This window comes from Pseudophryne corroboree, assembly GCF_028390025.1.
Source record: "Pseudophryne corroboree isolate aPseCor3 chromosome 3 unlocalized genomic scaffold, aPseCor3.hap2 SUPER_3_unloc_15, whole genome shotgun sequence".
NCBI lineage: Eukaryota > Metazoa > Chordata > Amphibia > Anura > Myobatrachidae > Pseudophryne > Pseudophryne corroboree.
The window spans coordinates 1,308,405-1,323,603 of record NW_026967503.1 but is presented as its reverse complement, the minus strand read 5'-3'; the positions used below and the strand labels follow the sequence as shown (position 1 = coordinate 1,323,603).

Sequence of the window (15,199 nt, the reverse complement as noted above, 5' to 3'; positions counted from 1 at the left end):
AGCGTTCGCCCAACCACTCCCACCGTTTCTTCGGCCACTCCTGCGTTTTTTCCGGAAACGGTAGCGTTTTCAGCCACACGCCCCTAAAATGCCGTGCTTCCGCCCAGTAACACCCATTTCCTGTCAATCACATTACGATCGCCGGAGCGAAGAAAAAGCCGTGAGTAAAATTACTTTCTACATAGCAAAGTTACTTGGCGCAGTCGCAGTGTGAACATTGCGCATGCATACTAAGCGGATTTTCATTGCGATGCGATGAAAAATACCGAGCGAACAACTCGGAATGAGGGCCTATGAGCGAGACCAGATCACATTGCCATTGTTGATTTATATCCGATACGCAAATCATGTTCCTTTTATAGGTTTTTCGTGCCGGCTTATATAATGTGTAAGCGTCTTGTACTTGAAACCATTTTTTAATTTCCGCTCTTTTGAACTTGCCTTTATTCGCCTTATAAAATTTATCGACACTGCAATAACTCCCCGGCTTTAATACCGTATAATACGCCTTTTTCATAAGCTTTTTTTGATTAGCCATTTAATATAAATGCGGCTTGTCTAAGGGTCGGATTCTGTTCTTAATGGCCAATCAATAATCATTTGATATCAGTTTATATCATTTGATATCAGTTTTATATTAAACACAATTAAAAAGGGGCGGGGCTTAAAAAGGGGGTGGAGCACCTGTCAAAAGTTTGATGAAAGGTGGTTCACTATACTACTTATGTGACACAGTGTAATGGGGTGAGTGGCATGGCACTCTGACACGCTTTGCTTAGTTGAAGGCGAACACTCTAAAGTAGCAAGTACAGGTTGAGTATCCCTTAACCAAAATTCAAAATCCCACATTTTTGGTTCCCCTACTGAGAAAATGACACATATGCGTATATATTATATTATATATCTATATAATATATCTATATATACACACAATATATAATATATATGTCATTTTCTCAGTTGGGGACCCAAAAATGTGGGATTTTGAATTTTGGATAAGGGATACTCAACCTGTAATGTATTTTTTATAATTATTACTCATGCTGAAACAAGTGTAAACAAAATTTACTGAGTTCAACACCAGTCTTTGGCATGTTATGTGCATATATGCTTTATCTCATTGTCCTGAAAATGTAAAAATAGTTCATTTTAAATTAGTTTTTATAGCACATTCAAATGTTTTTAACATGTAATTTTTATGTTTATAATAAAGAATTAAGTCAAGCTAATATTGTATAATATAATATAACTAATGATATATATATATATATATGTACACACACACACCTATATATATATTGATATTTAAATTCAGATTTGATTATTTTTAAATATTCACATTGTTTTTATTTTATTAATGTTTCGTGTGCATACAATGTTTGAATTTAAAATTAATAGAAATGTACCTAATATAATTAATACTGTAACTGTTCACAGTTTTTTTTCAGGAATGTCCAAAGAGCGCCGACGTTCCACTGCCAGTAAAGAGCAACAGGCTTCCTCACAACCATTTGGAGGTTCTGAAACCCAGGGTCAAAATACGCAGGAAGAAGACCCAGATGAGGGACCTAGCGTACGAGCTCCTAACTTCAGCGATGAAGAAAGCCTTGCACTCATCAATTCAGTCATTATGCACAGTTCTCTTCTGTTTGGGACACAGGCAACAAATGTGCAGCTCAAGAATTCAACTTGGGAACAGATTGGCAAAGCTGTGAAGGATGCTGGAGGTAATGATAGGAGCATCGACAGCTGCAAGAAAAGACTTAGAGATTGCAGACGGATGACTCAACTGAAGATTAATTCCAAAAATAAAAAATTGAAGGAGTGGGAAAAGAAAACAAAGGACTACTTCCTGTTGGTTGAGGAAGAAAGTCCATCCATGAGGGAGAATGTGCAGAAAGTTTATACTCCACACAAGAGAAAAACACCCCATAAGAAAGGACAATCCACCTTGAGTGAAGTTTTACCCCCAAAAAAGAGAAAAATACTTTTCTCTCCTGTCAAGGGCGATGAAACACAAAGTTCACCAGCTAAAGGGCCTGCGGGAGACATCAGTATTGCCATGCCTGCGGGATACTCCGATATTCCTAAGAATGTAGGAGAGTCCGCTATTCACAGGCCTGTTGAAGAGTCTGATATTTACATGAAAACAGTAGAGTCCGAGATTGCAATGCCTGCTGGAGAGTCCTACATTGCAACGTGTGATGGAGAGTCCGAGCTTGCCAGGCCTGCTGGAGAGTCCGACATTGCAGCACGTGCTGTAGAGTCCGAGATTGCGATGCCTGCTGGAGAGTCCAACATTGCAATGCCTGCTGGAGAATCATACATTGCAACGCGTGATGTAGAGTCCGACATTGCCATGCCTGCTGGAGAGTCCAACATTGCAACGCCTGCTGGAGAATCAGACATTGCAACGCGTGATGTAGAGTCCGACATTGCCATGCCTGCTGGAGAGTCCCACATTGGCAGGCCTACTGGAGAGTCCAACATTGCAACGCCTGTTGGAGAATCAGACATTGCAACGCAGAAAGTTGATACTCCACACAAGAGAAAAACAACCCATAAGAAAGGACAATCCACCTTGAGTGAAGTTTTACCCCCAAAAAAGAGAAAAATACTTTTCTCTCCTGTCAAGGGCGATGAAACACAAAGTTCACCAGCTGAAGGGCCTGCGGGAGACATCAGTATTGCCATGCCTGCGGGATACTCCAATATTCCTAAGAATGTAGGAGAGTCCGCTATTCACAGGCCTGTTGAAGAGTCTGATATTTACATGAAAACAGTAGAGTCCGAGATTGCAATGCCTGCTGGAGAGTCCTACATTGCAACGTGTGATGGAGAGTCCGAGCTTGCCAGGCCTGCTGGAGAGTCCGACATTGCAGCACGTGCTGTAGAGTCCGAGATTGCGATGCCTGCTGGAGAGTCCAACATTGCAATGCTTGCTGGAGAATCATACATTGCAACGTGTGATGTAGAGTCCGACATTGCCATGCCTGCTGGAGAGTCCCACATTGCCAGGCCTACTGGAGAGTCGAAAATTGCAACGCCTGTTGGAGAATCAGACATTGCAACGCGTGATGTAGAGTCCGACATTGCCATGCCTGCTGGAGAGTCCCACATTGCCAGACCTACTGGAGAGTCCAACATTGCAACGCCTGTTGGAGAATCAGACATTGCAACGCATGATGTAGAGTCCGAGCTTGCCAGGGATGCTAGAGAGTCCCACATTGCCAGACCTGTTGGAGAGTCTGACATTGCAACCCGTGATGGAGAGTCCGAGCTTGCCAGGCCTGCTGGAGAGTCCCACATTGCAGCACGTGCTGCAGAGTCCGAGATTGCCATGCCTGCTGGAGAGTCCAACATTGCAATGCCTGCTGGAGAATCAGACATTGCAATGCGTGATGAAGAGTCCGACATTGCCATGCCTGCTGGAGAGTCCCACATTGCAACGCGTGATGGAGAGTCCGATACTGGCAGTCCTGCTGGAGAGTCCGACATTGCAATGCGTGCTGGGGAGCCCGAGATTGCCAGGCCTACTGGAGAGTCCAACATTGCAACGCCTGCTGGAGAATCAGACATTGCAACGCGTGATGTAGAGTCCGACATTGCCATGCCTGCTGGAGAGTCCCACATTGCCAGACCTACTGGAGAGTCGAACATTGCAACGCCTGTTGGAGAATCAGACATTGCAACGCGTGAAGTAGAGTCCGACATTGCCATGCCTGCTGGAGAGTCCGACATTGCCAGGCCTGCTGGAGAGTCTGACATTGCTAAGCCTACAGGAGAGTCCAACATTGCAACGCCTGTTGGAGAATCAGACATTGCAACGCGTGAAGTAGAGTCCGACATTGCCATGCCTGCTGGAGAGTCCCACATTGCCAGGCCTACTGGAGAGTCCAACATTGCAACCCGTGATGGAGAGTCCGAGCTTGCCAGGCCTGCTGGAGAGTCCCAGCCAGGCCTGCTGGAGAGTCCAACATTGCAACCCGTGATGGAGAGTCCGAGCCTGCCAGGCCTGCTGGAGATCTGCATATTGCCGACCATTTCATAACACTGAGCATAGAAGATAGAGATATTGTCACACAAGCACATGTAGACCGTGCCCATCATGAAACACATGGAGGAAATATTCAATACATTGAACCTGGTATTCCACAAACTACTGCATCTGAACAAACGTTAACAGATAGGGAATATAAGCAACATTCATTTTTAATAATTAGCCATGAAATTCAAACAGTGTCATTGAGGATGGATGAACATTATTTAAGACTGTCGCAGAGAATGGACCAGATTCAAGAGACACACTGTACATTCCCAGTTGATGATCACAATTTGGAGAAGTATTGACTATTTATCCGAAAGACAGGCTCAGTGGAATACCCTGTTGGGTCAGTTTCATTTGGGATTACTGCACCTCCTTAGCTGGCAACAACAAGCAAATGTGAACACAGCACTGATTGCCACTAACCATCATCAAATGGCTGAATCTGGCAGAGGATCAGCTTGAGACAACACTACGACCACACCAGAACATGTGCAAGCAACATCAACTCAGACTGATGCTTTTGAACCTTTCAGAACACCTCCATTTGACTATGATCTGTTGTATAGGATTCAAGAAGCATATGACAGATGGAGAAACGGTCAACGTACCCCTGATCCTGACCATGATCAAGATACATGAATGAAAACCTAATGGAAATGAAGGTACCCCTACTGTATATTTTAAATTTGTAAGGAATATAATTCTATAAATAAAAAACACTCTCACCTTACAAATATAATTACCTTTTTAAGAAAAAAAATAACTAGAATAAAATAATATTATAAATAAATGCTACTTTTTTAGTTTTCGGACACCTTTATGGTGCACCAAGTAACCATGCTATTCTCCACTATACAACTCTGTCTGTCAGTGTGCTGCTTACTGCAACCTAAATCACATTCTTAACATAATGTCACTGTCATATGCATACCTGTTTTCCCAGACATATCATGCATGTCCTGATATAGTCTGTGCTGCTGGGCCACCCTTAGGGTTATGATGGGTGTGTTACCCATAGAGTCTTTGTTCACAGATTATAAATCATATTTGTAGCAGGTATGTTGTCAATTGGACTATGCATTTCAGAGTTGTCCTTCATCCTGATATATTTTCCCCTATAATTATCGAGTCCATCTCATTTTTGCATTTTATATATATAGCTTAGTAACATTTTATACAAAAAAAGTCATACTTGAATGTTAATGCGTTCATGTAAAACAGGGCTGGCCAAACCGATCCTCGAGATCTACCAACAGGTCACGTTTTCCATGCCTCCTGGAGATCTGTAGAATTGTCAGTTAGGAATGAATGCAGCACATCCTAATTAGTAATGACTACACCGGTGCACCAGCTAGGTGGCCTGGAAAATGTGAACTGTTGGTAGATCTCAAGGCCCGTTTTGGCCAGCCCTGATGTAAAAACATCCACAATATATAAATATTTATGTATGTCCTGAATCTGGCTTTTGATATTAAATTTTTTATATACTCTGAATTTTTTTCTGCAAAATTTTCGCTGCAATCTGTAAAATTAATAAATATGTACATGTGTGTGTGTGTGCTTTACTCAAAACAAGTGCACAACATGAATCATTACAAGCATTACAAGCATATAATAAGACATATTTTAGGACGTGATATGTAGTGAAATGAGATTAGGTAATTTGTAAAATTATAGACATAACACTACTGTGTCTGCAGAGCTGAATCATGTTTGTTAAATTAAATATATTAAGCATTGAAATAGTGTGCATTGTACGTAGTTACAAAAGAATGTGCATTTGCATGTCTACATTAGTGGGTCATGTTAGAGCATCACAATCTACAATTTTATTTAAACATGCCCACTATTTAAATATATATTTGGAATGTCCTAGTTATATATTTACATTACCCAAATATTTTATATAAAATATATATAATGTATTTATTTAATATCAATAAATTTTTTAACAAATATTGACATTATACTGTGATTTATTTAAAAAAAAGGATTTTAGTCATAATCTTTAAAATAAACTTGCAATTATTATGTATGCATGTACATTTTCAACATAGTTGTTTTTGGATCTAATAACTAATTTTCACGTTTAGTGTACCATAATATCAGCAAAAAATTTAAATATTATACAGTATTTAATGTGCGAAGGTCCAAAAAAGAATAGGTTTATTCAACCAAACATCAGTTAAAATACAGGTATGCTGAGACCGTCACTTGTCGGGAATATAATGCAGAGCGTCCTTCCCGGTCTCTGTTCGTGCTGCAGCTCACGATCGGTGCCGGGCGGAAAGATGTCAAGCAGCGGCTTTGCCTCCCACGGGTGATAATCTCAGCTCCCGGTATGTAGACGGCCTCAACGCGTTTAGGATAGTCCTCTATCCTTCCTCAAGAGATGCCGCCATGTCTATCTCTCCGGGTATTTATCCCCTGAAGATCCCGGTCACGTGATCCAAAGGATCCAATCAGCATCACCTATACCCGGCTTCTCTCATTCAATGTTAAAAACGGCCTATCGTGACTTCACTGATTAGAATCGTACATGTATACATACTATATATGAAAACTTTCTTTTACATATATTAAAACAATCCAATTCATCTATTAAACATTATACACAAAAGATTTAAAACAAAAGATTTAAAACAAAACGGTGACCCTGTCTAGCATCCCTACACAGTAATTTCTACGGTCGTGACATGCTGATTGGGTCTTCTCACATTATTAGAAGCCGGGTATGTGGGTGAGTGTCCATATTCAACAGAAAAAGACAAATAAAGGGACATATATTAGATGTTATACAGTTCAATGGCACCATTCTTTCTAGCATTTTTCATATACTATAGGAACCATTTGGATTCAAATTCAATGTTTAATCCATTTGGTGTCAGGGTTTTCATCTCATATATAGTGCGCATTTCCATTCTAGCTAGTGCAGATTCCATATCTTTAGTACGCCAATTACTTTTACCCAATTTGATCCCACAAAATTATTTTAGTTCTTTAATTGCACATTTATGGCTATCTTTAAAGTGCATAGATACACTGTGATTTTTAAAACCTTTTTTAATATTTCGTACATGTTCTGATAGACGTTCTTTTAGCATTCTACTTGTGCGACCGATATATTGGGTCCCGCACGTACATTCCAAAAGATATATTACATTTTTACTGTTACAAATAATAAAGTCCCTGACTGGGTATTCCACCTTGGTTATGTTGGATTCATATTTTTCTACCTTATTTGGAGTTTTACAGTTTTTGCACATACTGCACTGGCCACATCTATAGAAGCCTTTTGAGGTGATCCTAGTAGTCATTTTCTGTACGGGCAGAGCACTTCTAACCAATTTAGAACCTAGGTTTTCTGCTTTTTTATATACAAATTTAGGATGATCTGTGATGACATTTTTAAGAAGAGGGTCTCTTTTGAGAATAGACCAGTGTTTTTTGATGATTTTTTCTACCTGTCGATACTGTGAAGTGTAGGAAGTGATGAATAGAACCTCCTTATTGAGGCCCTGAGTATTCCTTTTCTTGTTTATGCCTTGTAGCATTGTATGTCTATCCATCTTTCTACACTTCTGTCTTGTACCTTGAATTATCTCTGGCTTAAACCCTTTATCTAAAAATTGTTTTTCCATAACATCTGCTTGTTCCTCATATGTTTCTAACATAGAACAGTTCCTCCTAAGTCTTTGGAACTGACTGTTAGGTATACTTCTAATCCAATTTTCATGGTGGTTGCTATTGAAATCAACATATGAGTTACAGTCTGTTGGTTTAGTGTAAGTTTTAGTAATTAATGTAATACCCTCAGGACATATTGTTAGATCCAAAAAGTTACTCTCCAATTTGCTTATTTCGAAGGTTAATTGTATATGTTTGTCATTTGAGTTAAAAAAAGAGCAGAACTCCTGTAAGGCCACCTCCGTTCCTCCCCATATGAACATGATATCGTCCACATAGCGGAACCAGGACACTAGGCTGTCACTCCATGGATGTCCCGCCCAGACCTGTTGGTCCTCCCAATGGGCCATGAATAAATTAGCTTAACTAGGTGCCAGCCTAGTGCCCATCGCTGTCCCGGACGTCTGCATGTAGAAGTATCCTTCATACCAAAGAATCAAAGCAATACCTTCCAATATAAACTCTTGTTCCTTATCATTGACCTTATATTTATCCAAGTGATACTTGATTGCTTCTAGGCCTAAAGAATGTTGAATAATGGTATAGAGCGAGGTGACGTCAGCCGTCACCAATATATAGTGCGGTAAACATTCAGTCGCTTCCAACCTATTAATCACCGCAATGGTGTCCTTAATGTATGACTTTGTTCCATATACCATGGGTTGAATTTTATAATCTAAAAAGGAGGATAGGTTGGACGTAATGGAGTCCACCCCTGCTACTATTGGACGTCCAGGTGGTTTTTCACTATTTTAGTGCATTTTCGGCAGGATGTATATCACCGGGATGGCTGGTTTATCCAATTGGACAAATCCTGCTTCTTCCTCAGTTAATACCTCCAAAGTGGTATACAATGCCAAAAAAGTTTCTAATTTCTTTTGAATATTATTAGTGGGGTCTCCCCGCAGCTTTTTATAAGTCTCTTTGCCAGTCAGTTGTCTAAGGATTTCCTGGTGGTAGTCTTCTCGGTTGAGAATGACTACCCCGCCCCCCTTATCCGCCGGCTTAATGACGATCTCATTATTCATTTTTAGCGATTTAATCGCTTGTCGCTCGCCCTGAGTTAGGTTGGGGGGGTTTTTAGAGGTGAATTTGTACGAGCAAGATCTTCTCTGACCAAGGCCTCAAATGCTTCCACAAAGCATCCTTTTTTATGCCTTGGATAGAATTTTGATTTTTTCTTAAAGACTTTTATACCTAAATCTTGTGGGGTTTCTGAGTTATCTTTTTCCTCAAAGAACCGTTTAAGGGCTAGCTTCCTAGTGAATCTTTCCAGATCCACAAACGTCTCAAAATCATCTGTTTTATTTGATGGGGCAAATTTTAATCCTTTTCCTAACTAGGATTGTTCATCCTTAGAGAGCGTATAGCTACTCAGATTGAAGATATTAGTGTGGCCCAACAGATCTTGTTGATTTTTATTGTCCTCTATGTTGGCCTGATCTTTTAATTCTTCTACTGGGGAAATTATGGTACTAATTTTGTTGTGATGTTTATTTAATTTCCCTGCTCGACAACCTCTCCTCCTCCTAAAATTTTTATGGGGTTTTACGGATATTGTTTTTTCCTTCGGTCCTTGTCTAAAAAAGATCTTGTATAATGGGGTGAACTTCTTCTATCTCTATATCCTCCTTTTTCAAACCCATAACTCCCTTCATCATATTCATTTGGACCCATATTGCTTTCATGGTTCCCCTCTTGATTTTGTGTTTCTCTAAAATTGTGTCTATAAGATGTTATGAACCTTTGATTCCTTCCTGTTTTCTAGTTAGTATGAGACCTACTTCCCAGTATTTCTTTTTTGTAGTATGGGGATCTATTCGCTTCATCTTTCAATCGGCAAGTATCCCTCCAACGAGGGGAGTAGTGTCTTGATCTATCCTCCTTTTCGGTGTGATTTCTTAAGTTATAATTGGCACTTGTGTCTTGGTAATGGGAATGTTTGAATTTCATATTATCAACATTGGTCCTCTTACCATTATTTTGGTGATTCCAATTCACATCATGTGTTTTTTCTTTATTGAGGGAAATGGACATGTTCCTAACTTCTTTTACATGTGTTCCATTCACCTTATATGGATAACCTTCCTCATAATCTTTCTTATCTCTCATATATTTCTTTAATTTTTTGTTTCTAAGTTCCCTTTCATTTCTTCCTACTCTTATGGCAGTTCTTTCTACATAAGTTTTGTAGTCCTCCAATTTTTCAAACGGTTTTAAGAGAGATTCCATAATCTTAATTTCCTGTTTTACCTCTTTCAAAAGTCTCCCTTTCTCCTCAATGATGTGATTCATCAGTTTAAAAGAACATGCATTTAAAATATCACACCAAGTGTTAGTGAAAGATTCAGATTCATTACCAAAAGATGGCAATTTGTCCAACCTTAAACCTCTTGGAATTATTTGTTCTTTAACATATCTTTCAAGTGCAGATATTTACCACCACATATTTCCTTCTCTGATGAGTAATTTTTCCATTTTGCGCATTGCGCTTTCTATATTATCATCTCTCAGAGTGGTCTGATCATAGTCTGCACTAAAAATATTGTCAAGCCACCCTTGTCTCTCAGTTCTGTGTTTAAACATACTGGAGACCACTGGGTGTTTACCATGAATGAGGCTGTTACTACCCCTCCTACTGAATAAGAAGCAGCTGTTTGAAAACTGGGTGTATTTTGGTTTACAAGTCTGAAAAGATAGAGTGTTTCCCAACTGCGCTTCTAATTAATGCTGCTGATAACCTGATCGGGTTACACCTTTACCCGCAATGAAAGCAACCTGAACAAATGAACAATTCAGGCTATCTGCGCTAGAATATACCATATATAGTGTATTATTACCACTTCTATGTGGCAGATATATATGCTGCCTCTATTGGTGATAATTGAAAGTTATAGGTTAAAAACATAAACCCTTTCTTTATATTTTAATCCTCAATTTCTAGAGAATACTATTCAGTGCAATATCACACTCCCGTTGTGACACAGTAACAATTATATAACCACACAGGTGTTACAATGTTTCCCCTTTCTGTCTAAGTCTGGCTGTTGATGCAGAAAATTTTTTTCTGATAAGGATACAGTGTGTTAATATTATAAAGAGCATATATAAATATATTGATGAGAATCTACTTTTCATTAATCTTTAAAGTGTTATATTCATCGTAAGTTTGAGATTATAAAGTATACTAACCAAATATAGAAAAGAAGTATTGATCCATCCATCATTCCATAATATTTAAATGGAAACTTTGTATAATTAACAAAAACAATTGTTGAATCCAACATAACTCCTTAAAAAATAAACCGGAAATGCAAATTTTGTAAGGAAATATAACTATTAGAAACGAGGAAGGAAAGAAGAACTCAGTCTAAACGTAGATGGAAAGCTATGCCCCGGAGATAATCCATACACGGGACAATTCCTAGCTGGTCAACACATCTCAGGATTGCTTCTTCCCTGGTTTTTAATTCCCGCTTCGTTGGGGTTCTCAGGACATTGGCATTTATTTTTTCCAGGAGTGTAGTTGTTACCTGCTGTTCTTTGTAAAAACATTCGATAACACGATAAACTCCTAATTTCTTTTCGCCAAGGATGGTATTCCATCTTTTATGCCATCCTTCCAACTTGTTCTGGGTTCTTGGAACGCCTACAAGGATATTTTCATGTACTGACCATATATTTGGTGGAAATAGTGGGTGAGATCTGGTCTGACTTCGTGCTGTTCTAATACGACCTAATATGTAAGTCTCCTCAAAATAAGTGACTAATGGTGCGGCATTAGGGGGCATTTTATCTTTTCATTCTTCAAATGCTGCAGGAATATCTCCAGATGGGAGAAAAGCAAGGGCTTGCAGGTGCCTCAGTAGCATAGAAAATTCCATGTCTTTGCCATATTGGGTGGCAAGTCCTGTGGATTGTAATGTGCGCCAAATGTTTTGACCAAAATGGAATAAACAGCATTTGTGAATGCTGGAAGGGAAAACACGTTTGCATGCTTGGATAGCAGAATTTTCAAAGTCTGTAACAATATACATAGGTGCAAATTCTAAATCAAATTGTCCACCATATTCCTGCAAATCTTCCCGAAGGCGGACATAGCAGTCCTCAGTCTTACTACTTAACAATGCGTAGACTAGAGGCAAAAAACGCTGTGTTTGCTCATCAGTGCCAACCAGAGCGTGAATGGAATATATCTGTCGAAATAGGGTGGGACAAGTTTTGAATGTTCCATCCATCACCCAGTATGAGGCCTCATGCAGCTTTTTTACATTCTCCTCTGTAGTAAAGAGCAAGGGTGGTCATTCCGAGTTGTTCGCTCGCAAGCTGATTTTAGCAGATTTACTCACGCTAAGTCGCCGCCTACTGGGAGTGAATCTTAGCTTCTTAAAATTGCGAACGATGTATTCGAAATATTGCGATTAGCACACTTCTTAGCAGTTTCAGAGTAGCTTCAGACTTACTCGGCATCTGCGAACAGTTCAGTGCTTGTCGTTCCTGGTTTGACGTCACAAACACACCCAGCGTTCGCCCAGACACTCCCCCGTTTCTACGGCCACTCCTGCGTTTTTTCCGGAAACTGTAGCGTTTTTTCCCACACGCCCATAAAACGTCCTGTTTCTGCCCAGAAACACCCATTTCCTGTCAATCACATTACGATCGCCAGAGCGAAGAAAAAGCCGTGAGTAAAAATACTATCTTCATAGCAAAATTACTTGGCGCAGTCGCAGTGCGAACATTGCGTATGCGCACTAAGCGGAAAATTGCTGCGATGCGATAAAAAATACAGAGCGAACAACTCAGCATGAGGGCCAATGTTCTTTCATTATGAAAAACACTGTCCTTCACTAGAAATTCAACCTCATTTAGAAAGGCTAGATTTTGAGGGACATCTATCTCCTCCAAGGTACTGGGCTCAATAGGGAAATCATCTCGCCTTGCCCTTTTGACCATTTGACGGAGGGCATCCCTGTTTGGCAGATATGCTGCACTTGTCGATGGCATCCGAGACGTTACCTGTTGGATGATTTGTGCAGGGGGATCATTACTTTGCTTTGCCCGTTCTTTAATACATGCTTTCGCGATGTTGATCACCGTTTTTTCGGGTCGTGGAGGATGGTTATGGTCTCCATGGGTATTCAATATGTGCTGTCCATTAACAATGGTGGTCTTCGCAAAACAAGGACAATAGCTTGTCTTGCGCTCTGTGCAGTGCCAGTACACTACATCAAGATGCTGCTTATTCTTTGCGAGAAGGTATCCGTCAAGTTTAAGAGCATTCCTCGATGAGAAGGAACCAGGATACATTCCGTTTGATTAGCCATTGTAGATCACTTGAAATGTTTAAATCTTCCCAAATCTTAAATACAATAGATGTGGCTGATGGTTTGTTAGCTAAAGGTTTTATACACTTTAAGATGGGAGTGTTTAGAAAAAAAAAATTCTGGCCAATCACTGTGCTTCTTCAATATTTAAATAAAATAACCTTGTGATAGTTAACTTTAAATAAAATAACCTTGTGAACTTTAAGTTTGGAATGAGTCACGGGGTTCATTGACAATGATTTATAGCAGACACTTTGACGCCAGTAACAAACTTTATATGAACCTGTATGATAAAGAGGCCTAAGTGCTTTCTTTAAATTTCATTGAATACTGTACTTATGATGTAGAAAAAATATAAGGTTTATTATGAAACATGGATAACAGAATTATGGGTAAAGGTGTGGGGGGCATTTTGGCACCTGTAGTGCCACGGGCAAGGATGCTGGTCGCCTCCGCTAGATTAGCGGGTGACGGACTGGTGTGGGCGGCAGCGTCTAGTAGACGGCTGTGGATAGCGGGGTTGCGGTGGACCGTTGGAGGGAGGGGTGATGAACTGAATATATGGGCGCGGTTGGCTAGGTGGACGATAGTGTCAGCTGTAGTCGAATGTCGATCATTTGTACTATCGAAGCGGAGTATAATCTGACAAATGTTGGTGTCGATGTATTGTGGTTCGATCTAATTTATTCCGCTGTTACAGTTGTAGATCATTTATTCAGTCAATTGTTACGTTTGTCGATCAGGTAATTTGTCGATGTATATTTTTGTCTATCTGATGTATGTCTGTGTCCGACTGTCTGACATATGTTTGGTCGATAAAAATGAATGTCGATCATATGCATTGATTGATCTAATGTGTAGTCTGTCGGGTAATGTGTCGATGATTTATTTTCCGATTATTTGTCCAGTCGATGCTAGTTTTTGACGATCATGTTTGTGTCGATCTAACATATTATCTATTTATAGTCAGTCGATGTTTGTATTGTAGATTTTGTGCCACGTAGATGTTTAATTATGTCGATCATATGTTTGTTGCACTATTGTTTTTCTTTTTTCGGATTTGCCGATGTGGTGATGCTGTCGATGAGTGCGATGTCGATCTTGGTTTTCAGTCGATCATTTGATTGTCGATCATTCGTCGTTCGATTAAGTGGTGTCGACCTTTGGATTGTCGATCTAGTGTAGGTAGATAAACTGACCGGATACCGACTTAATTAGTAGCTCAGTTATTTTGATTTAACCATCCGTGTCGAAGCCTGAATATCACTAAAACCTGCACTGTTGGTGTGCCTTGAGGACCGCGGTTGGGAATGCCTGTCCTAGTCTATAGAGGATGGTGGGGTCCACTTCAGTGCCATGGGGTATAGATGGTTCTGCAGGAGCCATGGGCACTTTAAGACTTTTCAAGGGTGTGAACTCGCTCCTCCCTCTATGCCCCTCCTCCAGACCTCAGTATAGGAACTGTGCCCAGGGAGACGGACATTTCGAGGAAAGGATTTACTTTTAAATTAATGGTGAGATTCATACCAGCTCACACCTCAACCATGCCGCACAACATGGCTTTCAACACAACACATGCCAACGGGCATGAACACTTTTGCAGCAACACAACACTTGTGTAACTACAAAACTAACAACTGCAGGTAAAGTACGCACTGGGTTGGGTGCCCAGCATCCTCAACGGACTAGGAGAAAAGGATTTACCGGTAGGTATTAAAATCCTGTTTCTTCATACGTCCTAGAGGATGCTGGGGTCCACTTCAGTACCATGGGGTTATACCAAATCTCCAGTACGGGTGGGAGAGTGCAGATGATCAAAAAGGGTTGAGATTACCTAAAGGATAAAAAAAAGGGGCAGACTAGATGGGCCAAGTGGTTCTTATCTGCCGTCAAACTCTATGATTCTATGTTTCTATGATGACCCTGCAGCACCGATTGACCAAACTTGAGGTCCTCATCGGCCAAGGTGTCAAACTTATAAAACTTTGCAAACGTGTTTGCCCCTGACCAAGTAGCTGCTCGGCAAAGCTGTAACGCCGAGATCACCCGGGCAGCCACCCAGGATGAGCCCACCTTTCTAGTAGAATGGGCATTTACCGACTTCGGTATCGGCAATCCTGCCGTGGAATGAGCGTGCTGA

General features: G+C 40.3%; 1 protein-coding gene across 1 annotated transcript in view; it reads right to left on the bottom strand.

The window, feature by feature from the left end:
- LOC134983428 (paternally-expressed gene 3 protein-like) overlaps nt 1-15,199 on the bottom strand; it is a 239,981-nt gene that overhangs the window by 136,504 nt on the left and 88,278 nt on the right. The window contains exon 7 of the mRNA XM_063949109.1: nt 2,854-4,053. Coding sequence (XP_063805179.1) covers nt 2,854-4,053 — 1,200 coding nt within the window. The remainder of the gene's footprint in view (nt 1-2,853; nt 4,054-15,199) is intronic.